The sequence below is a fragment of the Excalfactoria chinensis genome, chromosome 6, assembly GCF_039878825.1.
Source record: "Excalfactoria chinensis isolate bCotChi1 chromosome 6, bCotChi1.hap2, whole genome shotgun sequence".
NCBI classification, from domain to species: domain Eukaryota; kingdom Metazoa; phylum Chordata; class Aves; order Galliformes; family Phasianidae; genus Excalfactoria; species Excalfactoria chinensis.
Window position 1 is genome coordinate 33,043,300 of NC_092830.1, and position 27,770 is coordinate 33,071,069.

The window sequence follows — 27,770 nt, forward strand, 5'->3', positions numbered from 1 at the left end:
GCCCGCCAGCACGGCCGCTCCCTGCCCGCTCCCTGCCCGCACCTCCCCGCCCCCGCGGCCCGGCCCCGCACCGCCCTGCCCGGCCCCGCAGTCCCCGCCGGCCCGCGGCCCCCGTTTCACCACTCACAGGGTCCGGGGCTGCCCGTCGTCTTCCATAATGGTGCGTGAGCTCCGCTCGCGGCCGGGGGCAGCGCCGGAAGGGGGAACTCCGCCGCGCGGGGAGGCGAAGGGAAGGTGAGGGTGAGGGCCCCGGCTGCCCCCGCTCCGTCTCGCCCCCTCTCCAGGTCCCGACACCGCAGCCCGAACGGGAGAGGGAAGAAGCAGCACAAAATGGCCGCCGCCACCAGACACTCAGGAAGCCGCTCTCCGCGCAGCCGCGCCCCGCCGGCCCGCTCCCTGCCGGCCCGGGTTCTCCTTCCCGGTCCCCTCCGCCGCGCCGCGGAGCGCTCTGGGGATCGTAGTCACTGACGGAGGGGGCGCGACGGGCCGGCGGGAATGACGCCGGGGCTTCTGGGCGTTGTAGTCCTTTGGCGGCCCGAAGCGAAGGGGGAGAGCGGGGAGGGAACTACACCTCCCAGCATGCACCGCGGGACGGGCGCCGCGCGATGCTCCGCTCCGCGGGTTGGCTGCGGGCTGCACGGGAAGGGGCGGCAGTGCGCGCTCCTGAGTCCCGCCAGCGCGGCGGGAGCGCGCAGCGTGGTGGCGTGGGGGCTGCGTGTGCAATAGGGGGTAAATAGAAACGGAGGATCGCTTAGGTTGGAAAAGACCTTCAAGATCATCAAATCCATGTATATCTATGGATATATTCTAACTGTCCGTTGTCCTTTGTTTAGTCAGAAATAATCAGAACCCCGAAATAATCAGTGCTGTGTGTTCTCGTTGCTTTAAATGAGTGATTTTCAGAGGCTGGAGATTCCACTTCAGACCGGGTGCTGTGCAGGGCTCCCAGCCTGCAATGAACCAGCAGCCTGCAGGAGTTGGCACTGCTCTGTGTGCTGTGGATAAGGCACTACATGCGTGTGATCCAACCCAAGGTACTGAAACCTCGTCACAATATATATGCAGATCAGCAGTGCCTCGTAGTAAGGTCTGTGGGCTAAAAGGTGAATGCAACTGGAACTGATATCAAAGTGTGATCGCATACCTTTATCTGAGAGCAGCCACTTCATTCACAGCAAAATAGCAATCTTCCCTTTCATGGCCAGCTCGCTCCAGAAGCAATCAAAGCAGCACTCAGTGTTGTTCCCCCTCCCCTTAAAAATATCCCTCGCAAATAAAATTCTACATAAACTATCCTCGTTTCTGGCCTTTTAAACCTCATTTTTCCTCTGTGTGCTTTGTTTTTTTTCCTTCCAACATTGCCCATTTTTTCAGCTATAGAAGCTTTTTAAAAAGCAACACAAGAAAGGTCCCGCCTGGAGTTACACCGCTCTGGGTACACAGGCAATACATAGAGTTATATACATATATCCAGCCCGATAAGTGGCATTATTTATTTCTGCATTTGGTTATTTGGGCTATAAGCCATAAATCGTTGGCGTTCTCTGAATGTTATGAGAGTTTGCAGTGTTTATTGCTACGTGAAACGATGCAGCAGGACAGATGAGTTGCTGCAAGACACAGAAATGGCTTTGGATTGCCCACTGCCAACCAACATCAATAATGTGCATCACCATCACCACTGCCGAGTCCCTGACAGCGCAGGCATTATTGCTCAGTGCAGCAATAAAAATCATTCATTTTCTTAAAGATCAGGAAAAATTATTTCCTGAGTTTCAGCTTCCAAGTTCATAAGAGGTCGCAGAACAGGGAGTATCTGAATACTGCTCTGTGTAGAAGGATGTAAGGTTTATTCACAGGCAATAGGAGGCACATAAAAAGACAGCAGAACCAAGCTGAACTGAAGCTTGCCTGAGTGATATCTTTGTGCCAGATCAAGCTTTTTAATCTGGAAAATAATGACTCTCGAAGTTTGCCTTTACCTTTCCACCAGTGTTTGGCCACTTTACATACAAGTGCATCGGTAATACCATCCTTTCTCTGTCAGACACATGTAAGGTCCTGGCAACAAGTGGGTATGGCATGAGAATTAATTCCATCTGCATTCAAGGACAGAAGCACTTTATAGGGCAGTCAGGAGCTGGCTTAGTTGTATTCTCAAAGTACACCTGGAAAATCAAGTTCTTCTAGGAGGTGCAAAGAGTGACACAGTATTTGAAACAACGGACCACACTGAGCCTAAGAGCACTTCAGTGGAAACCCCATTATTTAATGATATTTTCCCATTAACAATTACTTTTTGAGTTAGTTAATGAGCCTACCTTCATCTGTTAGATATGTACCTTGATGCCTTGACATAGCTTTAATTTACTAAGTAGAATATCATTTAGTGTTGCGTAAAGACAATAATTAATTAAGTACAATGGCCCCTTTTACATCTGGAGCTATTTTTATTGACCAAAATATGAAATAAGGTCTAGAGATTGACTCATTTTCCATAGTTCTTAGGCACTGGATCCTAACTGGCCTTCTTGCTAATTTATTAGCAGCTGGCTGATGGGCCTAATGTTATACGATCCATCAGGATATTGTCAAACAAGATGTAGCAATTCTTACCTCAAACCACTAACACACAACATCTTGAGGGTGCTCCAAGTCAGCACTCCTCTCTTTCAGCAAACCTACGACTGAGAAAAAGGCATAAATTGACTGGAATGAAATGAAAAAGCTGTCAAATCATAACAGAGCTAAATGAGAAATCAAGGCAACATTTTCAATGTGTGGTCACTCAATTATCTCTTATCTCTGCTTGTTCCAGTGGACAGCTGATGGTACAAGAACATTCCCTGCAAGCCGCTTTTACTAACTATAGACTTGAGAAAGGATTTGTCTTGGACTTGCCTCTTCATTTATCTCTTTGTAAGCACAACTTATCTTTCTAGATCCCAGTGCTGCTTGAATGAAATGTAAATGAAATGTATTTAGGTTTTATCTGACTTAGCTTAGAGGTTGAGAGCTTGTATCTACAAGGATACAAGGCTAACAGTTGGAGGTATGTGAATTCTGCAGCTGATGGGCATTCATGTATAAGTGCACACAGGAGCACATCACAGCAGGAGATGAGAGTCAAGTCAGGGTGGGAGCTGATTAACAGTGGTGCATAAGTACATGGAAAGGGAACAGTTAAATGATTGAAAATTAAAGAAAAAGAAAACAAAGAAAACACAAAGAGGGCTCCATTTGCTGCATTGAAATGCTACTTTTTTCCCTGGAGGAAGAAGCCTTACCTATAGGCCAAAACCAGAAGAACCAACCTTGCTTTTCTTGTAATGCATTGGCCCAGTGTGCTGCTCTGCAACACCTGGTTGCAGTGACAGCCAGAACTAGGAGCAGCGAGTAAGAGAAAGCCAACTACATTTCAGTCTTATGCTTCATATAAATGCTGCCCTCTATCCCTAGTCCATGATCTCATGGACGGAGCAGGAGGCTGTGAGAAGGCAGAAGATACCTTAATCAAGCATTCCCACATCAGCCCTCAGAGCTGAAAGTGTTTCTTATGTGTACATATAACTTAATCAGGAAGCATCTAGAGCTTTTACACATCTAAAGGTCATTCCACCAAAAATAAACATAAAGATGCTGCCAGCTTAATGGAAGTCTAGTTCAAATGCCAACCAGGATTTGTCATCTATTTGTCAACTCTTAGTTTGCAACAAGAAAACACACACATATCCCAAAATAAAATAAAACCTTCTGCCATGCCACACTGTTTCTGTTTGATCATAGCCTAAACCCCCCAAAAAAAACATTGGATGTGATCCCACAGGGCTAACAGGAGCAAAATGTGATGTGACAAAATCAGTGAGCTAAATACATAAATAGACTGGTGTCGTTCTGCTTTCCTGAAGCTAACAAAAAGGAACTTTGAAGACTGTAGCTTTGTCTTAATTGGAGCTGCTTCCAATCCCCATGATCCATCAGCAGGGTCCTGGTGTTACGCTGAGTAAAACCTATCTGAGAGCATACATTCGCCAGGCTACCTCCCCACAAGTCACCTGCCTGATGTGCATGAATGAGAGATGGACGAGATCCCAACATCCCTTTCACTCCTGTGCGGTTATGGGAATCTTAACAAGATGAGTCAGTTCCAGTGTTCATGTTTTAGCTCTGGATGAGTCTGAACGTGAGGTCACAGAACTCAGATTCCAACAGGTTCTTGTAGACATATTTACAACTGTGACATTACATTTGCAAAGCAAAGCATAAAACACACAGCTGCTGTAACTTCAGCCTGCTGAACATTTCCCACCACCTGGGCTACATAATGATTTTCTTGAACCTGCTTAGCAAAATCACCCTAAGCTTTTCTTGCAGTTCAAGAGAGTGCTGCACCAATCTCACAGCACAGAGATGTATAAGATAGACCTTTATTTGCCCATTCAGAACCAAAAGACAAGTTATTTCAATCCACTGACATAAGAATTGATTCATTCTTAAAATGCATTTTTCCACCACGCATATTTCATAACCATTCAACATTTTGGTTCATGATCATAACTGACGATGAACAAGATGCTGAATTAGATTCCTGTGTCTGTTCTGTGCTCTCTATGGTCGTGCAGATAAAACAATACTGAAGGTACAACAGGGAGCTCTCATCAACTTTGTACCAAGAGCTCTTAAACGGGTTTTATTTCTAAGACTTCAGTCCTAGAGCAGGCAAAAGGAGGAACCGCACGCATAGGCAACTGTGTGTTCTCAAAGCATAGGAGGGATTCTGTTTAAAATTCACCTGGATAGTCTTTAAGGAGCAGGTGCACGTCATCCTGCAACCTGAAATTCTCCAAATCTATTCTCTCTTGGGAAATCCAGCTGCTTTCATGTCAGAGAAGAAAGAAAATCACACAACATACACTTGGCTATTCACCACCAGCTTACAGCATCCCACACCACGGCTCAGCATTAGGGAGCCTGGGCCCAGCAGGGCTCAGTCATGCCAGAACAGATTTCTGAGCTGTTTGTTGCTGTGCTGGGATCTGAAATGCCCAGTGCTGTGCAGTATCAGGTCTCACTGTCTGCTGGGCATAACTGCCAACCCTGGGCGCTCAGTTCCCTCTCTTGTAAGTTCTTCGTGGATGTTTGGAGCTGGCATCACTCCCAGTGAAGACGTGGAGCTCAAAAGCATGGACTACGTAGGACTTCAGTAGCAGAACTTTCTGCTCCCACTGATTAAAGCACTGGAGGGAGAAGGCTTAATATGTCATTTGCAAAAGGAAATATTTGTATCTAATTCAGGATAGACTTAAGTAAACAAATTTGGAGCAAGCCTTTTGCACACCAACGTGTTTTGATGATCAAATTTACACACAGGACGTGCTTACCTTACCAAACAACCTAACCCTCATAAACATCATTAACGTTACAAACATGCCTGTGCTTCTCACGTGCTTCTTAATATGAGAAGATTATGTGGTCATTTCTAATCTCTCCCAAACTGCTGTTCATGTCTTCACTGGGCAAAACCACCTTTATTTCAAGGCAGGGCTGTGCCCATGCTGATCACCAGCAACCAGCTGTTCTGCAGCTGCCTTCTGCTCACCTGTCCTTGCCTCCAGCACGCTCCCCCGGCCAAAGCAGCCTCTTGGCAGCTCAGGAGCTGCTGAAGACTGGCAGTGATCTGTTCTAGCTGGCTGCCTGGCCACGTTCTAGCACTAGGGAACAGAAGGAGGGCTTTGCTGTCTGAAGGCTTAGCGAGGATCTTTCCATGCCAGCATAACCCTCCAAAAATCAGATCCATTGGATTTCTGCTTTGCGCTGTCTGTAATTTGTTTAGTAGATGTGACATTTAAACTGCTAAAGTATAGAGAACAGATGATCAGCCTAAAATAAAATAGACTATGAGAATACAGCAGGAGATGAGAACATGTGTAATACATACATAGAGACAAAAATCTAGTTAAACATAAACAGTGGGAAAAGTAAACAGTCTTGTAGTTAAAGCAAGTTAAAGATTCAAAATGATCCTTTTAGCTACTGGAGTCCAGGATTTAGGGGGAAATTAGACTGCTACCACCATTAGCTTAACAGAAGTTCTTTGAGCCCAGAGAAGCGTAACCTCATCTTGTGTTTCAGAAAACTGATTAGTTTAGGAAGGAATTATTGCCCTGGAGCTGTGTGAACAACAGATTTTATGCATTATCTAGAGTTCAGTCTTCTTCAGAAGCATTGGAGATGCGGTTCTGACTCAGCCCATTGAACAGAAGCCCCAGGTTTCCTCTCTGCCTCGTCAGGCATTATTGATCCTACAGCAGGATGGCTGAAGAAGATAATATCTAATCAAGTTACAGATTGCAGTCCTCTGTTCTTTTAAAAGGAAATTAGTTCATCAACCAGCAGCCTGCAGTGTAGCGGAGATGTTCCACTCTGTATCCCTGAAGCAGGGGCAGGATGCTACAGGAGGCCAAGTTGAGAGGTATGAGCAGCAATCACTTCAGCTGTCCTATCCAAATTCACACGTGAACGTGAGTCAGAGCCACTGCTATAGATGGGATATTTCCCTGAAGCACTGTGCAAATATGTGCGTGCCAATGTTGAACAGATAGAGGATGAAACTATTAACACTCTCCAAAACTCACCATCCCACATCTGCCTGTCCTGCCAGTGCAACCTACAGCCTTACAACTGAAACCCTAAATGACAGATTCGCTCCTTCCAGTTCTCCCTTTGCAACTGCTCTTATCAGCAAGCTGGCCTTGAGCAGCCAGCTAAACTCTTCAAGTGGGGGGAATGCATTCCTGGCACAGTCCCAGGGAGCTCTTTGTATGGCTAAAAAATGCTAGCACTTCTAACGCTGCCCTTGCTCTCCCTGTTGGAGCCGCCTCACACTCCCTGCAGATGCTGCTCCAGCATTTCCATCCTGGCAGTGCTTTTCTTCTTTCGTTTTTTTATTTCTTGACCGAGATTTGCTAGCAAAGCTTGCACAGCAAACCAGATTTCGAGGCATTCAGGGTATTGCAGCCTCGAGTACAGAGCAGCAGTTCATCCACTAGGTGGAGGCCTGTAGATACTAATGAATGATGACCACTGCAGCAATTAAAAACAAAAAAAAAGCTGTGATAGACTGTAATTCATTCTCCTGATTCTTAATGAAGTACGGCAGGGATATGTTGCTCAGTGGACAGAGCGAGGTAGATCTTCCATCAGAGAGCTGTCTTCTTAAGAGCTCTGCCTAACTGGCTCAGGAACAACAGGGAATGCTCAACCAAAAAAGCCCACTTTGTACATCATCATTTAGCTGACCCATTCAAAATATATTAAGAAAGTGCTTAGTTCTAAAAGTCCCAGATCTGTTCTGTTGCCTTTGTTCTATCTTGAATTTTCCTTTTCTCTTCATACAGCTCGCGGACATCAAAGCGGTTTTGGTGTGATCACAGCCAGAGTCACTCCTTGACTTAAGGCAGGGTTGCGTCCTGTACGGAAAAATAAAGGAAAACCAAAACTGCACTGAAATCAGCTTGTGGGATTTGGAAATCTGAGTATGTGCTTTGTGATTGCACTGTGATCTCAGAGTGCAGGTTTGAAAAGCTTTTCTCCTTTTAGCGTGTAAACTGAGCCATCTGTTTTCTTATTAATGCTTTGTACTTTCTATTAAAGTTCATAGGATCTATATTTGTATGTCAAATAATTCCCTTGTTACTCTTGTATCTCCAGCGAGCAGACAATGTGGCTGAGCTATACGCACCATACAATTCCTGCACCCATGTAGCAGTCAGCACGAGATCAGACTGTTTGTGCACCGATACATGATGCTTTCTTAAAGGCTTTGCATTTCTGGTTTTCTTTTGTGCACCTGGAACAGGACAATCAGACAGGGAGTCTCCAGGCTGTTCAGTCTCAGTATTCTGCTTTGGGGTGAAACATCATACTATGGAAGTCATGGGGGTAGACTAGTCATAGGCTGTCTCAAACTGGAATATTGAGGGACTCCGTGTGCCTGCTTACTACACTTATTGACAGAGATTTCTTATGACTCAGTCTGAAATGACTCCAGCAGAGAACTTGGACTGACTCCTGCTTAGAAATACAGCTACAGACATGTGCCATACACATTGCTATCCACAGGTTCATTAGTAACAGCCTTCTGGAATACCTCATTCAGAACAAACATTTCAGCTCATAAATCTTTTCTGTTCAGGTCTGTTCAGATCTGCTAAATTGTGAGGGCTGCTCAGAAAATAAATTGGAAAGCCACTTTGAAGCTTACCACAAGACATGTTGTTTCCTGATATACCAGAGATATCCACTTGTTTATACAGTGAGTAACAATGACATCCCTACAGCGGTGTTGCTTCAAATAACCCCAGCTAGCCCTGCAGCAAGGCGAGGAGGCAGCTCAGCAGGCTGGGGACAGCCCACATTAACACACTGCTCCATCACCTGTTGGACTCCATGATCCTGTTGGGTCCCTTCCAACTCAGGATATTCTATGATTCTGTAATCTTGGACAGAGCTGTTAGCAGAGTCCTCATGTGAAGAGCAGGCAGAGCAGATAACCTCCCACTGACGTTTACTGATCCACCCAATGATCTTCTGTTTGGTCTAGAATCAGCCAGTTTTGAAGACAAAGAAGTGAGCAAAGACCCTGTAGAGCTTATTAAGATTTTCACTGAGCAGTATTCCTTATATGAACATTTCCACAAACCACTCTGGTCTGAAACAGGGCTAAGAACAATATAAGTTATGAGCTGTATCACTTCATGGTTGCAGCCATGGCACAGCACTCTGTAGCAACAAAACCTGAATCCAAGGACTGCTGTGCCGAATAACCCACCTACCCAGCAATCCTTACAGCTACAAGAGGCATGGACAAGAATTTAATTAAGAGGAAAAGCACAACGTCCAGCCAAATGAAATCAATCAGTCGGATGCCTTCCCTTCTCAGTCCATGCTCATCTCTGCAGCCAGATTCTGCAGCCATGGGTTTTGCTCCTGCAGAAGCAGCTCGGGCAGATTCTGACCTTTCAGCCCATGATAATTTTGGTGAAATTTCCTGACCTGTTTCTCAGCAAGGCACGAACTCACAGCCACATTTAGCTTATGACTCTTAGCTACTACCCTGAATTTTCCCTTTATTTCCACCTACCGGCTGACCTTTTTTATTAACTCTGCTAAGTATGTGGCTATCAGCTACAGCAAAACAAAGCTTTTCAGACAAAGAGATTCTTGAGACAAATATTGCAGAGGCAAAGACAGGAGGGCTGTGGGAAGGGCAGCTGTACCTGGGGTTCATCAGGCCCAGCACTGCTGGCCAGTTGAGGAAAGGAGTTCTCCTGCTCTGCATTGCACTGCTATGTCCTCACATCGAGTACTCAGTGCAGTTGGGGTGCCACAGTACAAAAAGGACATAAAACTGCTCGAGAGTGTCCAAAGGAGGGTTACAAAGACAGTGAAGGGTCTGGAGGGCAAGAGGTGTGTGAGGAGCGCTGAGCTCCACGGGTCTGTTAGGCTCAGAGCTGAGCAGGATGAGGGCAGCCCTCATGGTGGCCCATGGCTCCTCACAGTGATCACTTCCAACTTGGGATATTCTATGGTTCTAAGGAAGGAACAAGGCTGAGCAATTGTCGTGGACAGCGGTGTGATAGACAGACTCCACTCTCAGAGGATGGATGAGTGTCAGCATTAACCAGCGTCAGGCCAATCTGTGACCCTGCCCTGAGCTGAGGAGGTTCTGACCGTCCCCAGGGTGCGCACAGGCAGCTCCTCTGAAATAAGGCACGCGGGTAATGAACATCTGCTTGGAGGAATGCACACCTCTACCTCTTCGGAGCAAGCAGCTTTGCAGCAGTAATGTCTGCTCTTCAGGGGCTCGGCATTGACTCTGCAGGGTAACTAACTGTCAATAGGCGCCTGGGGCCACGTGCGCCTGTCAGATGGCTGCAGCGCTGCTAAGCGCTGTAACCCACAGCCAGCACTCAGAGCTGAGGGACAGACACTCTGCATTCAGATGTTCCCCAGCCTCAGTGAATGCAAAGGCTGAGACACACTAAGAAAGATCAAAGAGTCGATTCTGAAGTACAGTGCCTGTCCACATTGCAACTCTGAAACAGACATGATTTGTGCTGTTCGCCAGGGCTGGGAACATATAACCTTAACCCATCAGCCATCAGCAAGGACGACGCTCCTGGCTTCTCGTTCCGTTGGACCAGAATCACAGGCTCGCAGCAGGAGCTGTCAGAGCGGTGACAGAGCGGTAACAGCGGGGACATTCAGGCACGCAGCGCTGCTCCCCCAGCCCGCACCCAGCACGTCTCGCCCAGCCGGGGCTCCCCGCCCGCAATCCCCGCACCGTGCTGGAGGCCACCAGAAGTTTCCAGCCGGGCCGGACTCGGCCGCCTCCCTCCTCCCCGTCCCTCCCCTTCCCCCTCCTCCGCCGGCCGGCGCCGATTTCCAGACACTTCCAGCCCCGCGTCTCCGCCCCCCCCGCTCCCCGCGGCGGATAAAGCGGCCGGGCCCGGCCTCCCCGCCCCGCACTCGGCGCATGGCCCGGATCCGGCATGAGCGCTGCCACGCACTCCCCGCTGCTCCAAACGGAGAGCGGCTCCGAGCCGCTGCCGCCCGGTTGGGAGATCAAGGTGGACCCGCAGACGGGCTGGCCTTTCTTCGTGGACCACAACAGCCGAACCACCACCTGGAGCGACCCGCGCCTGCGGAGCGACGCGGCCCAAGTACGGCGGGGCGGGGGGTGCGGGGCTGCGCTATGGGACGGGGGGTGGGTGGGTTGGAGGGAGGTGGGGGGGCCCGACGTTGGGCTGGGGGCTGCCGGGGCCGGGCTGCGGCTCAGCGCGTGGCAATGCAGTGAGGCCAGGAGCTGCCTTTTGTCTCTGACGCACTGCAGTCCCTTTTTTGTGCATTAAATCATCCGATACCTCGGCTCCGGGCTGTTTATTTAAAGTTGGTGAAGTGAACCCGGCCGGTCCGGGGAAGGCTGGGATGGGTTTTTTTGGCTGCGAATGAGCCGAGGCGACGTACAGCGCTTCAAAGTGACGCGACTTAGGCTTGTCAAGAGTTTTAGGGCTTTTTTTTTGTTGTCGTTGTCTTGGTCTTGTTCCATACTCCGTCACTTCGTTGTCTTCTGTCTGTAAGTGTGCTCAGAGAAAAGCTGCATCTCAGTCCTAATATGTCCATGGCTGCGGGCAGCGGCTGGGAGCCGGTGGGACCCGCAAAGTGGCTTTTCGGAGCTAAACTCTGAGCCTTCAGAAGCTGCGGCCGTGTGACCCGCCTTAGCATTAACGCGGTGACTGTACAGAAAGTGCTGGAAACTTGAGCTGCACCGCAAGTTGCCAGAGTGGTGGAAAAACAAATCCTGTGGGGTTTTCTTGCATTTCTCTGCAAGCGACGCTGCTTTCTTTCATCTCGGCTACGGCCAACCTCACGGCCTCGCCTTTAGTTCTGCTACCCCATAAAATGGGCAATGATGAAGCATAATATCGCGGCGCCTGTAGAGGATCTCCGTCCGTCCTTGCGACCTAAAATGTCGCCCATTGCTGCCGTTAGGACGAGGCCCAGGATCGCTCCGTGCTGGACCCTGGCCGGTGTTGCTTGGAGCGGTGCTGGAAGAGATTGCTGGGACTGTGCGGAGCCACGGCTGGCCCCGAGCCCAGCGCCGGCTCTCAGCTGCCAGGGCCGGCTCCGGCCTGCTGGAAGTCAGCTGGAAGAGCCCAGCTGCTCCCTGGACGTGGTGCGCGTGGAGCTGGCAGCCTGCTGCACGGCAGCCAAGGGCTTTGATCACGGTGACGCGGCCCAGCGAGCGCTGAATGTGGCCATTGCTTTGCTGCCCCGTCCTGTCAGGGAGAGCCGTCAGCCTGCTTAGTGCGGGGAGGAATCGGGGCTGCCATCTTAGGCAGAGCCCCTTCCGTGGGAAAAAAAGCCTCTTGTGTGGCACGTGGCTGACACAGAGCTATTGGAAGATACTCAGTAGCTCCAAAACGTGTCTTTAATGTAACTGGTACAGTTTTTATTCCCCTCCCCCCTCAGGAGTCTTAAAGGATTAAAGCACGAAAGAGCACTTTGAGAAACATTAAGTTCTTATATTGAATTGCCCATTTTATGAGTGCAGATTGTAAGAGGAAGCTGAGTGTGAAAGCAGACGAGGCTCACACAGAAGCAAAGGGGCTGTGCTTTTCTTCTTCCCACTGCTCCAGCCAAGGGATGTTGTGCAGTTGCACTCACAGATACAAAGTGCTGTTTGGAATGGAAGAAATACGTTGTAACTGGCACAATGCAGCCTTTCACCCCATTTTCCCACTCAATTATTGAGCATATAGTTCTGGCAGTAATGGTAGATCTTGTCTGATGTAGTTTGGCGATGTGAATGTTGAGGGTGGAATAGGGAAAAGTGCTTTAACTCACTTTTGGCTACTGTCTTGTAATGAGACACCTACTAACATGGGCTGTTATGGCAATAAAAATCTGCTTTTTAGAGCCATAAAGCATAGTCAAGTTGAAGAGCATGCATTTATTCGAGGTTTTTGTTATGGAAATAGCACTTGAAAGTAAAATGTTTAAGGGAGAAATCACATTTAAGCCGCATTTGATAATTGTATAAAAACAGGATTTGAAGTGCTCTAATGGATCAGTGCTGGTTTTGAGTGGGTGACTGAAACAAAACAAGTTTTCATCCCTATCTGATGTTAAATCCGTGGTAACAGAAAGTGCCTCCTCTCCTGCCAACTTGTGAGTCTTATTACACAGAGCAGAGTTGTGCCTCTTTTCAGCTCTTTTTGTGGAATTCACTTTTTTTTCCTAACAGCAAGACCTGTCACTGCTCACTGCAAACAGGAGCAGGAATGCTAGGGGACTGCTCACAGACAAATACTTCCAGGGATAGTATTGGAAGGTTGAGTTCTCAGTTCCCTCCTTCTTAGTCTGCCTTTAGTGGGAGCTTTGGGGTTTCAGGAGTGCTCAGAGAACTGCAGAAGCCGACCTCACGTGTCAGACCACATCTCATCAAGGATGAAAACACAGGCAAAGTTGCACTGACTCTACTGATGCACTCTGCTTTCTTGATTAAGTATTGATGTTACCCAGTGAAACCAGCGATTTTGTTGATCCCTTTTATGTTAGTCTTTATAAATCCTTATTCTCTTTATAAATCCTTGTTCTCTCTCCAAGTATTCCCTCTTCACAGAGATATAGCTAGAAAGCGAGCTGTTGCATGCAGCTGGGCAGTGAGCAGAGCTCAGGTCCAAAGCTGACTGACTTCTTTTAGCTGAGCAAGCAGGCTGTGGCACTGTAAGGTGCTGCATTTCCCAAACAGCTGATCTTGGTCTTCCTACTCTAGATTTGCCAGCAGTGCTGACTGCACTAACTGTGCCTGTATAATCAGGCAAGAAGAGAAATGGCTCCTGTAAAGTGTGAATCCATGAGAGCTGATTAAAATGTATTCACTGATTCAGGTATCTTATACAGCTTGGCCTGTTTTAATCTGCACAGAATAAGATGTCCTTCCTTTGCACATTTATTAACTGTTCCCAGTTATTTGTATGGAGTCACTGTGAAATCAGGCTCAGTAGGGGGACCGTACAGAGTGGGAACAGAAAACCTCTCATCATATCCAGTAAGAAACAAGCTGCAACTTTGCAGATGGCTGAGAAATATTTACTAACAGAAGCATCAAAGCCTCCTGGTAAACTACTGATTTTTAAGTGTCTGTTTAGTTAATAACAAGTCACTTAGGGGGAAAAAAAAGTCCAATCAATATCATGATGCATACATATGCATGATTCTTACCAAGAAAGTTTTACTGTTCTTTGTTATTTCTTTGTTAGGTTCACTGATTTTTGTATGCTTATCTGTTTTCCTGTGTTAACTCGAGCTGTTGTAGCCCAGCGTACTTTCTGCAAGGTTGTCATATGATGTTAAATTGTTTACTCGGTATTCCCCAAAGTGTTGATAAAAATAGATTATGTTTAAAGAAAAAAAAGCTGTAGCGAAGCTCGTGTAAGTATTTACTGAAGCCCCTTCCATATGTTGTTTCTACGTGCAGTAAACCCAATGGGAAATGCTGCCACTAAAAATAGACCAAAGGAATTGACTGTGCTGAGCTTCACTGAGCTCACATTGTAGAGATCGATAGCTCACTAATGCCTCCGGTCGGAGACTGGCCAGCACAGCTTTCAAGGCTGAGAGCAGTTATAAAAATGGTGCATTTATTGGTTGCAACAATGTTTAGGTCTAAACCAAAGGGGGAGGGAAAGCAATCTGAATTTGTTACATAAGGATTAAGCTTATTTTTGAGTGCTGACTTCTTGCGTTCAAATTGACTGGAAGGTTTGGTAGACCAAATTAGAACCTGCACTGAAAGCACCTCTCTGAACCTCAGCGTCTTGCAGTGGTTCACATCAGTGGAAGAATACAACAACATGTTACACTTGGGATCTTTTACCAGCAGTGCTTTTTACATTACTTAGGCTGATAGGTTTTTTGTCATAGTCAGGCTTGCAGTTAGCCCATTTCTTAATAAATTAGTCATTGTATTTGTGATATAGTGCTTTCTGTATACTGTATATGTAGAAGCTGCACGGCAGTCAGTAGGGGATTTTTGGACTAAGCCAGTACACAACCTTCCAAGTTCCATGGAGCTGCTTTATGTAGTTATTTAGAGCCTGACTCAGTAGAACATGGTAAACAGGGGAATAACATACAGAGACACCAATTCCATCGAAAATGAGGGATGGATCAAAGATAATTTAGCTCCAAGTAATGTGCTTGGGTAGTCATGGGCCAGGAGAAGTGAGAAGGATGTTAATTTCCTGGTTCTGCTCAAATTCAAGCACAGCTTACCTTTCTTCTAAAGAGGAAGAGTATTTGTGCCAGCGTTCTTAGCTAGGAATCATATTTTTAACACTTAACCTGTACGCAGCCATGGCTTTCCTGTACCCACGTACCAAAAATAGAATTGTTCACACTGGAACCATGATGAAGCAGATAACAATCTGATATGCTCTGTGGTATACAGACAGCATCTCTCTCTAGGTAAGCTTCATCTTTTTCCTCTGGCAGCTGTGCCCTCTCAATTATGCCAGGCTAAATATAAAATAGAAGAAATGGCTTGCTCACATAAATTACATTGTTTAATTTACAGGTATGAAACATTGTTTCTTCAAGTATCTTCAAATACCTTGCAGAAACTGTTTTTAATATTTGGTTGGTTGGTTTGTTGGTTTTTTTTATAGGCAGGAAAATGAGCCATAGGATGGTGAAGCAACTTGTGTGATGTCACTCACCCACTAGGTCAGGTAGCACAAAAACATGTTTTCATGGCTGATGGCAAGTCTTCTAATTGATAGATGGGTGCAGGGTAGCCAGTGCTTTTATAGTGCTGGGAAGTTGCTGCTTAAAGAAATGAGGTCTCGAAACTGTTGCGTGTCAAGTGAATTGTAGATGAAAATGTAGACCTTTTTTATAACCTACAGAATTCAAAGCTGACTCTTTGGTTGTAAATTGCTTATTTTTCTTGTGACACTATTTGGTGTATTCTCCATTCTGCGTTTCACATTTGACTCCCAGCTAATTGGGAAAGCAATAAGTTGGCTGCTGCTTCTTAGGTAACCAGGCGGCAAACATAGGTGAATGGTCCTTGATGAGGAACTTTCTAGTGCTTTAATGGGCTTTCTTTGAAACCAATGTATAGCAGCCAGCAGGATGGGAGATACCAGCTCCCCTTCTCAGAACATTTTGCTCCATGCATCAGCCCTTGCTTTCTTAGGATGTGCTCAGTTTGGCCCACCCAAGGCTTCCTGTGAGTGGGCAGTTTCCACTCATGGGCGTAGAGGGCGAGTGTCATCACATCATGCCAAAATGACATCTTAGCCCAAGAAAGAATCGGCTTTAGTGACGGAAAACAGCAGTTTCAGTTCCTGAAATAAGGTAGATAGTCTTCAGGATGGCCAACATGTTTGCTCCAGTAAGGCTCTCAGTTCTGAAGAGCTTAGGTTTAGAAGTCCTCTTCAGTTTTTAATAGTGATTATTTGTTTCTAATGACATCATTGTACTCTGCCAGTCAAAGCATGCATTAATGTAATACCTGTAATTATCATACAATCATCTTGTATTATACGAGAGAGAACAAAAGGCCTATTTGCCTACACATGTGTATGTTATGAAATAAAAGGCAGCATTCAGCAAATACAACATCAAAAGCAGCTCATTGTATAAATAGGTTACATGTTGTGACTGACACAAAGGTCTATTGGGACAGCTCATGAGGCTCAGCTTATTCATGGTTTCCTTCAGTCATCAGCTAATGATATCTTGCTCAAATACTCATTTGCTCGGTGTATCTATATTCAGGCTGGATATTAGATAGAGCTTCTTTTCTGAAAGAGTGGTCAGGCACTGGAATGGGCTGCTTAGGGAGGTGGTGGAGTCATCACCTCTGGAGGTGTTCAGGGAATGTGTAGATGCTCTACTGATGAGCGTGGTTTAGTGGGCAGTGTTGGTGATAGGTGGACAGTTGGATCAGGTGATCTTAGGGGTCTTTTCCAACCTCAGTGTTTCTGTGATTTGAACACAGTTTTTGCTCAGCAGTGTATGGATATAAAAACCTTCCGTGCATGAAATGGCATTGAGAAGCTACAGGTCAGTGCTGTGAGTCGATGACTCTATGACCCTGTGTGTCTTATTCCCAAGAAGTACTAGTTAAAAGCACTTCCTGATAATGTTGTATCAAGTATGACACACTCTTTAGTACTGAGATCAGATTACAACAAATAGACGAGCTTGCATGGGTAGTGTAATTTTGGTTTTATCTCGTTAGAACAACAGAAAAGGGAGGGAAATGGTGTGGCTAAAAGTGAAACACAAGTGGATAGGGAATCCAGTTGTAATAGTGAATGATTTGCCTTTCCACGAAACACTTTTTATTGTAAATAAATCTGGTGCACCATTCCTAGATTTGAATATAAGAAACAATGTGGCCATTTCTGATTTAAAAGTAGACGGAGTATGTGTGGAATGGAAACTTAGTTGCCATACTTCAGTTACGTACTATCATTATATTGCTGAGCTCTGTTCAGCAAGAACAGAATTGTAGTACTCCCTGTGTCCTGAAATCTGGGCATGACATCACAGGACGTGTGCTGTCATATCAGATTTTTGTCAAGTTCTGGCACTTTCTCAGTCCCTGGAGCAACCAGGATGCTCTTATGTGTATGGAACTCTTCAAGGCAACAACTTAAAAGCTCAGAACTGTACTGTAGCCATTAGACTTTCTGCTTGCATATAGAAAGAGACACGTTCCATCTCTTGGTGATGTTTGCAACACTTCAGTTTCTTTGCTAGATAATATTTACAGAACAAGTAAAACTCAAATATCTGTACTTTTGCTCTGTAACAGCTGTGGAGGTGCTGTGTGTACAACATGCTTTGGAGAACTGGATTTACTGTGCTACGAGTAGTGTCTGTGTAGTTTAAGAAGTACTAGTGTGTGATGAGAACTCGTTTTTGAACTTCTTCTGTAGCACGTTGTAGTGTTTGAGAAATGAAAAGCATATTTAACAGGCAGCTTCAAAAGGGAGGCTCCACATTTGTTCCAGGTTTTCTGGTAATGTCATTTGTGTGTAGAATTGTGACCACTTTTGTATTAGTATAGCCATCCAGGTGCCTTCAATGGCATTTGCTAGCTTAAGCAATGAATGAACTTCCAGGTTTTTGTGATTCAGGAATGACACTTGCACAGTCATTGACATACAGACACAGGTAGGTCATTGTCCATTCTGAACAGATGGTATAGAGAACTTTGTTGCAAGTTGTTTCAGTCTCTCTGTATTTTTCCCCAATGGCACACAGTGCTGGAGCTTACAGTCTGTGTCCAAGTTTTGAGGATTTTAGTGTTGCTCCTGGCCATGCCCTTCCTATGGGAAGCCAAGAGTAGGATGCGGGGTATGAAGTGTTTTTTCCAGTTGCACAACTCGTGCTGGCTGCACCTTTATTTATCGTGGTGATGACCTCACAACAAAAGCACGTGTCCCCTTCCCAGGAGGTGTAATCACTGTGGTCTTCCAGCAGCCCCACGCTTGTGTGTGCAGAGAGCAATGCGTGCACCTGCTCTCCCCTGGGCAGCCCTGTTGGTTTTGGCATTGATGCCTGAAATAGTGGATTGCATCTGAGTTCCTGGTGTTGTTTCAAGCTACCCGCCAGGGCTGTTTGCACCTCTGGACTTGGAACTGTGATATTTTTGTACTTCCTTCTTTTGGGGGATTCTGCCCTTAAATACGGTGCATGACCACAGCCTGCACTCCTGTAAGGTTGACTGCCAGTTCTGGGGAACTTTATTATTCTGCTTAGAATTATTCTCAGTTTCAGCATAAAAATGCTTCTCATCCCCCTGAGTGAGGAGAGGAGGAATTACTCCAGCTTTTCACACATTAATAGGAGTTATATTCCTATATGTTTTTTTTACATAACCTACAACTAAGGCTTTTAATGCAAATTAAAATGTGACCAATAAATTCAGTGTTAACTCTGGACTTGTACAGATAACACACTTGTTAACCTACTGAGCAAAAGCCATATTTGTTAGAGGGCAAATAGAGATCAGAAATGGACATTTTTACCTCCCTGACCTGGCTGTGCTGTGAAGCTTCTGGATTAAAGCATTGAGAACTCACACATCCATTCTCAGTGTTACCTGGAGAGATTTGCAGAGCCTGGTTCCACTCCCCTTTGTCACACTATCCCCAGACACACCCCAGTTTCTCCTGCAGTCTCCTAGAACCAGTTTGTCAGGGCTAGAAAGGCTTATTTCCCCTGCACGAAATAGAATTTCTTTCTTTTGCTGAAAGCCTCGCTTTGGGGCATATGGAGATCACTGTGCACAAGGTGTTGTACTGGATCCTGGCTTAAAAATGGGCCTGAACCTCTGGCAGCCATCTGACTGAATCAAGAGCCTTTTTAGTCATCAGACACTGCGTTACTGTGGCATTCCTCAGCACGGGGTGTTTCAAAACACTAATTTTGCACGTTCATCGACCTGTGAAACTGTGAGGTGAGAGGGAACAGAAGAGGAGGAAAGCTGAGAATGTGGTGATACAAACTGGCCAATGTCAGCAGCTGTAGATGGAGTTAAATCTTAATTATGTATTGAGGGGAGAAGTGTGGGGCTGGAAGAACAATTGCAATGAAAACACCTCTCCCAAAGCTGTGATCTGGCTGCCTCAGAGATACTGGTGGTGGAAGAAAGGGAAAAATGGCATTTCTTCCTTAGCTGAAGACTGTTCCTTATGGCTGTACTGTTCAGCAACAACAGAAAAACCCCAAACCTCCTGACTACAAGGGAAAAAGCCTGGAACAAAGATCAAGCTCTAAAAGCAACTTTCCACAGAAAGAAGCATGGGCTGTCTGAAGCTGTAAGAATAAATGATGAATTACAAAAGCATAGCTTATGTTGAGTCTCTTAAAGAGGAGCATGTGCTTCCATTTGGGGAGGGAGGGGGGTGGAAATGCTGAACTTGCAAAAAGTTCACTTTGGACATAAACTGAAATGCTGTAGAAGTAGTTCAGCTTGAACTCTTTTCTTTGGTTTTGGGCTGCTTGTTTTGCTTCCTTTGTCAGTTCTGAGCTTACAGAAGCAGATCTGTCAGGGTGCTGAGATAGCTCGGAGTGAGGGCATACCCTATTCTTGCCGGGGCATGGTACATGTTACTGGGTCACACAACCCCTCTACCTCTCCTCCCAGCATTGACCCTTCCTGCAGGGCGCCCGACAATGCTCAGTGCGAGTGCAGCTTCTTTTTATAGCTGTGGTAGCTGTGCCTATAGGTGGGCTGCAGCTCTCTGGTTACACCCCAGCCCGCTCCCACCACTATGGAGCCTGTGCTGAGCAGCTGGTGTGAGTGAGTGCAGAATGCATTGAGTCAGCACCAGGCAGCAAGGTGCTTCTTCCGCCTGTCGAATCATCAGTTTCCCTCACTGCAGGGCAGCTTGTGTAGCTCTGTGTTCAGTGGAGGTGTAGCCCTGATACGGCCCTGTGTTGTTACTTGCTGAGCGTCTCTCAAACTCACTTTCTGACATAGCCACGTGTCCCTGCAGCTGTAGGGAGCGTGCTGGCAGCACAGTGTGTTCAGGGCTGTGTTGGGGGCATCACTGATGAGGTAGAATGGGAAGATAATCCTCAGTCCTTACTGTCCCGAGGCACCAGAGCAGTCTGTGTTCAGTTCAGCAGCCTCTAGTGAGCAGCTTCCCGGAGGAGTGAATTGAAAATGACTCATCTGGCCATGGTGGCTCCTGGTGCAGAGCTGGGCATGAGATCATCCTTGTGCTGTAACTGGAAAAGCCAGCCGCGTTCCTTCTCTGCGAACTTTCTAGGCCTCTCCTGTGTACCTCCTTCAGAATTTTTCCTTTGCTTGTGGGGGATTTCTAATCAGCAAAAGCAAGAGCTTCTGACTTCAATTTCCTTCCTTTCTATACTTCATTTATTCTTTAAATGTACCTAAATAACGGCATTCATTCTCTGCAGTTTTCTCAGAAACTGGTTCTAAAGAGATACTGTAAAAGAGGGGGAAACATTCAGTCTTGCTGGTAAAATAGTTAATTGTTACTATACTGATTCATTAAAATAGGCAGAAGCTACATAAACAAAATACTTTTGCCCCTCAAACACCCCTTTAAAAATAGGGTTTCTAGCACTTGTACCATATGTCCCCTTATTAAATTCTCCTCTTACTGAATAATGACATTACCCTCTGAATGACAGAGGTGCTTGTTACATGATCTGACTTAGAGATACATCTGGAACTTGGCCCTAGCTGGGCCTCAAAATAGAATGACCGATGCAGGAAGAACTTAATAGAGGACTTGGGAGGGATCTTGGTACAAAGCACTTTCCCCTTTGCCAGAGCTTTGACATTGTCCAGTGAGTGCAGTTGGCCAGCACAGGAATTAATATTATCTAACCTTCCAGCATTTTCCTCTTCATTATGCTATCCTGTCGGAATCTGCTGAAGTGGGTCCTCTCTTGGCTGTGAGTATCTTCTTCGGAATGAAGCAGCAGTAGCTCTAGATAGGCATTAGGAAGCACAATACCAACAAATACTGCTCTTCTGATGAGATGAGTCTTCAAAGTTTCTTTTCTGCTGTTATCCATAACACTGGGTGGGTTTGAATGGGTGCTAAGGAAACATCTGCTGTCCCTCAAGCTCTCATTTAATTAGCATGGTACCAGCTGAGGCAGCTGGACTCATGGCTGTATGCAGGTTTTAGTGCCTCAGCTAGCATTTATCAGCACTGGGGGTGAAAGGCTCATACTGAATTGGTGTTCAGCTTCCTTTCTCCTGGCTGATGCTGCTTTTAGACAGACCTTTATGGCTGCTTTCTTATGTGGTATGTTGAGCTGAGCTACCAGCAAATGCTATGTGATGTTTTTAATTTCTAGGATGGTCAGCCGTCAGCAAATGGCCCATCTCAAGATAGTCCCAGGCAGCCACCGGCACGGGAAGGAAACGTGGTGTACCCCAAGCTCCGGGCTGGCTACATCCCCATCCCAGTCATCCACGAGGGCATCGATGGCAGACAGCACCCATACTTTGCTGCTCCGCAGCCCGGTGTACAGCGATACAAAGCAGAAGCCGTGCCCACCGCAGCGCAGGCACAGCAACCACTGAGGGGGGCCTATGCCAGGCCCGAGTCCCCTCACAGGGGGCCGGCTGAGGCTTCCCAGGCAGATAAACAATGTGGACAGACAACAGCAGCTGCAGCAGCCCCAGCTCCAGCGACACACGGACCTGAGGTAACTCATCAGTACTGCTAGGGTGTGTTTGCCTTGGTCTCTGCGGCCATGTATGACCTGACTGTCACACGAGTACTTTATCCTTTGGAAAGCCAAACCTGCCACAGGATTACATTTTCCTAATGCTTCCAGAGCGTTGAAATACAAAAGTGCTCAGTCACTCCAGCAAAAGTGTTTTTCTGGCATTGCCAGCTTTTGTTATGAAGTGATTTGCAGAGAAACAAGCCTGTGAAAATCTTCTCTGTAAAAGAGCCTGTGAATGGTGCAGGTGCTCCTGCAGCAGGTGAGGGTTGTTGTGGGGCTTAGGGTGGTTACTCTGCAAGCTGGGAATGCAGGCAGAACTCGTGCGTTCTGTACTGTGGGAAACAGAGGTGAGCAAGGGAAGAGACAAAGATACAAGTGGCCCATTAGCTGACAGCTTAGGCTGTTTCAGAATTGGGGCTATTCTGCTTTCCAGTTTAATACTCTGGTTTTATTAAATGTACAGACCTGCATGCACAGCTTTAGAAGTGAATTCTGAAATGCTTTTGTTGTTATTTTGTAGTACGTTAAAATACATGAACTGCTTTAAAAAGAGGCACCACCCTCCTTGCTTTGCTTTTCAAAAGACCGGATTTTGGTTTGTCTGTTATCTCCTCAGAATTAGCAGGATCTGTATTCTTGTAATAGGCTGAAGCACTAATCTGACTTCTGTTCCAAGTAAAATAAGCAGGAAATCGAGCCTCTATCAGTGTGAAAACACATTGGGTAGTTTTCATGTCAGCAGTGGCAAATATTTCTCTAAAACCTGTTTTTGTGTCTGAACGAGACAATTAAAATCCTGTTTGCAGTTTTCCTCAGCTGTTGCTGCTGTGCAAGGATGAGAGGTTTAGTTCTTCCTTCTCTTGACTTAATACAGCTGGGAATATACTTTTGTATTACATGCAGAATTGCTTCATAAAAGTCTTCTCCATCTCATGTGCTCTGAGATAACTACTGAGGACTGGAGAAGCTGCCATCACAATCTTAGGTGGCGTGGGCACTAACTGACTAACTGACCAGGGCACTGACACAGCAGTGCTGGTGATATGTACAATAAGAAAAAGCAGCATTTATTTATAGCTGCTGAGCTTCATAGGCAGCAGAGGTGAGCAGCTGACTAGCACAAAAGACATCTTGTTCCCTATCCTTTCTCACCTTGCCTGCCTACTTATTGCTTTCAGCTTCATTGTCCTGCTCTCCTTCCTGTGCTAACTCCAGTCTTACCTGGCTTGTCACTGAGCTATGCAATAAACCTGTCAGGAAATAATTTTTCCTCTCCTTCATGGGTTGAAGTATAGAGAACAGTCCATCAACTGCTGGAGTTGGTGTGAAGTAGGTGAACTGATGGACTGGCACAGCAGGAGTAGAGAAGGAGTGAGCTGTGAGCAAATAAACTGCCATTTCCCAGATGCTGCAGAACCATAACCTGACATACCAGAAGCTGAATTGTGGAGCATCCCCAGCGCTTGCTCCTGCTTACAGCAAATCTACACTAGTGCAGCTATCACTCCTGGTGCCAACAGGGCTGATGTGCTGGAAGGTCTCCTGAGGGGTGAAGGGGCATTAGCTGCATGTAGCAGGCTTTGGCAGTGCACTAAATTACATGCTTAAAAACGTGAATAAATCTGTTAGCATGAGTGGGATCAGAAGTCTGAACTTTGTGTGCCTCTGAGTGGTTTGCTTTTTGTCTGCAGTACATAATTTGTTTGCTTAACTTTAGTTTGCCTCACATTTAACAGGTTTAGACAGGAGTAGCCATGTGAAAACAGAAAACATTCTGACTGAGCATCCACTCCCTGCTTACTTGAGGGCTGGGAATGCTGTAGCTCAGGTTATTACTTGTTATAATGATGCTCTCTCACAACTCCTGTGGTTTGTCTAGCAAGGCAAAAAAAAAACAACACCCCAAACCTACACAAACCCAAACCAAGGAAGTAGATCTTTTGTATGTGGGAACACAAATTGAGTTTCCATTTCCCTTTGAAAATGAAAAGTGCTATGAGCTGAAACAGCTGATTTAATAATGGATTTTGTTTTCATGGCAGCCTCAATCTCCTGGAGCTTCTGATTCTCCAACGGTTTCCCCTCAGTCATCTGGCAGACCCAATTCAGGAAGCCATCAGCTTCCTCGTGGCTATATTTCAATTCCTGTGATCCATGAAAATATTCAAAGACAACCACCGCAAGGCTACCATCAGGCCCAGAAGACACACTACCCTGCCCAGCAGAGTGAATACCAAGCCCACCCACCTGTATTTCCCAGAATTCAACCAGATGACAGGGAGCCTAAGACAACACGAGCACAGTCTCCATTCAGAGCCTCTCAGAGAGGTGCATCAAGCCGTGAGAGTTCACCTGCCAGAATTATCAGCCAGCAGGTACAGCCCTCGACTCCCATCACAGTACAGACGGTCGTAGACAGACCTCAGGTATGTAGAATGGGGAGGGTTATTACCTTCCACTTATCTCTGCTACCACCTATCAGGATTCTGAAGTCTTTGGATTGCTGAAATACATTAAGCAAATCACTTCTAGTACATGATTTGATCTTTCCTCAGAGTATAATTTCATGCAATCACTCTGAGGTCAGTGATGTTGCATTATAGTACTGTGAAGCCAATCAAGTCCATGGGATTTATGGTACCTCGCTGATGTCTCAGAACCACTTAGGAGAGCACCAACTGCACAGAGTGATTTTAGTTATGGTGAAAGAGAATTGGCAAAATGTAATCGGAGAATACTTTATAACCAGAGCAAAAAGGGAAAAAAAGCAGGAAAAAAAGACTGAAAGTACACACCCTTCCTCTTCCAGCAATATGCTACTAGTAAATAGACTCAGTAACAGCAGGGAGGACTCAGTCTTGATTGAAACTGTAAATAAAAAAAACTTCTGAGAAGTGTGAGTTGTGAATCTACCTCTTCTGGAATAATACTTGATGCTGGTTGCTGCCCTTTCTAGCATATACTTTTTTTCACGTTAAACAAAAAATTCTTACTCAAGGTACAGTTAGAAGTCCTTTGAGTCAAGAATACTTCAACATTATTTCAGTTGTCTTCTACTAGAAATTCTCTAGTATGGGAGGGGAAGGGGTGATGTATTAAAAACAACCCTGGATTCCTTCTCTTCAGAGATTCCATGCTGAGAATGACAGGAAAACCAGGTGTTAGGACAAAAGAGTAAAGACTGACATATAGCTTATAATGTTAGTTTGTCTTTAGAAGGTGAGAATTTGAGTTCCTTAAACAAATCTAATCTTTAATGGTAAAAACAGCGTCAGTGCAGGCCAATATATATAGCTTGAATATAAATGTGGGTATGTTACTTTAGTTAAATCAATGAGAGCCAAATCTACTGGCTTTCCAAAAACCATGTACAAACACAGTGGGTAAGTGAAGGTGGCAAAAGAAGGAACATACAAATTCAGTTTTTCCAATAAGATTTCATCACTCCTATCAGTTTTAAGAATTTTCTGACTTGATGACTGTTACATCTCTAGCAATCATTCTGATTGTCTCCAGTAACTGTGGCATAATAAGATTGACACAGTAACCTTTGCATGTAAAACTGGGAGGATAGAATCACTAAAAATAAGCACTAACAAAAAAATTACCTTGAAAGTAGGAAAATGAGAATAGCCCCAGATGAGCTTAAATCCCAGCAAAGTACTGACAGCTTTTCAAGAAATACTAGCTCTTTGTTGCTGACACACTAAGAATGAAATGTTGATGATGCTGAAGACAGATGCTGAAATCTTACTTCAGACAGGCTAGAGCATTGCTGGAAGGTCCTATCTTATAAAACTGCTTGTAGGGCTGATCTTAGCAGGCATGAGCAAAGTTTAGTCAGTTGTAGTTTAATATCTGAGAATTGATTGGTGCTGGTACTCACTGCAGTAGTTTAAAAGCAGTACCTATCATCTCTTGTGCACAGAGCTTTGTGGTTTAGAAACCTCAAGTTCAGCACTACACAGGGAAGAGAGTACGTAATGAAAATTCATAGCTAATTAGGATGACAAGAGCAGTGTGAAACAAGACCCCTGTTGGGCTTGAAGGCTTTGTAACTCTGCTTAAGTCCTTGTGATGTGGATGGTGCTTTAGGGAGCAAAAAGGGAGGCTCACAGCTTGCCTACATCAGCCACAGCTGAAAGTTGGATGGGCAAAACTAGAGGTTTTTCCAGAAAAAGGAGAATGGGGAAACTATCCCATCTCTGTTCCATCTACTCTTATTCCTATTTTTAGCTCTCTCACTCCTGCACTTACAGGACCACTCTAAGGCAACAGGGAAGTGTACCTTGGGGGTACTTTTGCCAAATGCCTGGCAACAGCCTCTAATGTACTTCCTACGCTTCAGCGTTAAGTCCTTGATTTTTAAGAGCATCTGCTGGCTTTTATGCGTATTCCAGTTTGAGATAGCTTTATGGCCTAGATTTCAGAAGAAAAGATGCTGACACCTCCTGAAAATCAGGGTGTTTTTCTAGATTTCAGTTCGAGTACCTGCAGTTGGGATCCTTTCCTAAAAAAAAAATAAAAAAAATAAAAAAAAAAGCTTTTGATTTTTATGAATTTATTACCTGTTTTTAAAAAGAAATAAAGAACATTGCTGAAAGTGTTTCAACATAAACTTGTCTTCCTCACCAGGTTTCTCAGCAACAAGTCCCTCCTCCAGAGCCACCAAGACCATCTCCACCACCTGAAATCAAAACTGAAACCAAGACAATCCCACCACCTGAAACTGAGGTGCCTGCAACATATATTCCAATTTCGGTCACCTACCGAGAACCAGATTCTAAACCACCACCTCAGAAGCCTCCAGCCATGGCAGAGAAAGCTGATAAAAAGGTTCCCTGTTCAGCTAAGGCTGTTCCTCCGCAGGAAAGGCCTGCTCCTGAAGAAACTGTGACATCGAAGACGACGGAAACAGCAGAACCTCAAAAGCATCCTGGTGTTTTGAAAGTGGAGGCAATTCTGGAGAATGTACAAATGCTTGAGCAGGCCGTCGACTCCTTTGAAGGCAAGAAAACTGACAAAAAGTACTTGATGATTGAAGAGTATTTGACCAAAGAATTGCTAGCCCTAGACTCGGTGGACCCCGAGGGTCGTGCGGATGTGCGTCAGGCCAGGAGAGATGGCGTAAGGAAGGTCCAGAACATTTTGGAAAGACTTGAACAGAAAGCAGAAGATGTCCCAGAACCAGTTCAAGTTGATGGACTTCAGCCAACCTTGGCAGAGCCTAAGCCACCACAGGAAATCATGGAGATTGAACCTGTGGTAGTCAAGAGCAAGGGAGATACCAGTAATAAAAATGCTAAAGAGGAAACCAAAATGGAAAGACATCAGCCTGAGACTAAGGAAGAAGTGTTTACCAATCTGACCACCACCACAAACACATCTAATAACCCAACCGAGCCATAGCTATGTGCTGAAATGAAAATCTCTCAGACTTCGTAACTTAAAGTGTGTTTAAGTGAATTTTAAGTTGCATGCATTTCCAGAGCTCTTTTCAACTGGTTTTTAATCAACATAGCAGCTTGGGACGCAGTAAACACTTGTGGGGAAGGAGGGAATTAGAAAGAAAGTAATGCATTTATCCTTTATTCTTACACTATGTAAAGATATGTTCTCAAAAACAAACTCTGTACATTAATCTCTTTTAGATCTTCTGAGTGGAAAAAAGAAAATAAAATAAAAAGGAACAACTTTGGGGTTAATGTTGATGTGTGTTGTTTGGGATGTATTCTTCTGCAGGTGAATTTTGTACAATGAAAGGCCTGCATTGTTGGAATGCTGGTCCTTCTTTAAGTGTAGCCACTCATGTAACAGCAATGTTTTAATTTTTAATGTTCACAGTTGGGCACTTTAAGCAGTGGTGGGTAGAAAGTGTGTAAGAAACTGTAGGGATATTTATATGTGTGCAGGACTTCAATGCTATATTTTAAGAGGGAAATAAAATAATATAGAAGCCTAAT

General features: G+C 45.4%; 2 protein-coding genes and 1 long non-coding RNA gene across 5 annotated transcripts in view; 1 reads left to right on the forward strand and 2 right to left on the reverse strand.

Annotated features, from left to right (window-relative positions):
* Window positions 1-27,770, reverse strand: part of TIAL1 (TIA1 cytotoxic granule associated RNA binding protein like 1) — a 264,354-nt gene that overhangs the window by 19,656 nt on the left and 216,928 nt on the right. The window contains exon 1 of one of the 3 annotated variants that reach the window (XM_072340427.1): window positions 128-417. The exons of 1 other annotated variant lie outside the window; for it this stretch is intronic. In XM_072340427.1, the coding sequence (XP_072196528.1) occupies window positions 128-156 (29 nt within the window). In that variant the 5' untranslated portion in view covers window positions 157-417. Of the gene's footprint in view, window positions 1-127; window positions 418-27,770 lie in introns of those variants that run through there. One more of the 3 variants, XM_072340426.1, reaches the window with a different exon arrangement.
* Window positions 4,676-27,770, reverse strand: part of LOC140253892 (uncharacterized) — a 41,799-nt gene continuing 18,704 nt past the window's right edge. The window contains exon 4 of the long non-coding RNA XR_011904022.1: window positions 4,676-7,469. This is a non-coding gene — a long non-coding RNA (uncharacterized lncRNA). The remainder of the gene's footprint in view (window positions 7,470-27,770) is intronic.
* On the forward strand, window positions 10,444-27,769 carry BAG3 (BAG cochaperone 3). Its single transcript, XM_072339947.1, has 4 exons — window positions 10,444-10,724; window positions 21,430-21,783; window positions 23,850-24,233; window positions 26,443-27,769. The coding sequence occupies exons 1-4, from the start codon at window positions 10,554-10,556 to the stop codon at window positions 27,214-27,216; spliced, it is 1,683 nt and encodes a 560-aa protein (XP_072196048.1). The 5' UTR covers window positions 10,444-10,553; the 3' UTR covers window positions 27,217-27,769.

Coding starts and splice junctions, on each gene's coding strand:
- BAG3 (XM_072339947.1), top strand. CDS start 10,554: ATGAGCGCTGCCACGCACTCCCCGCTGCTCCAAACGGAGAGCGGCTCC. Junction 21,784..23,849: donor CAGCGACACACGGACCTGAG/GTAACTCATCAG, acceptor TTTTCATGGCAG/CCTCAATCTCCTGGAGCTTC. Junction 24,234..26,442: donor CGGTCGTAGACAGACCTCAG/GTATGTAGAATG, acceptor CTTCCTCACCAG/GTTTCTCAGCAACAAGTCCC.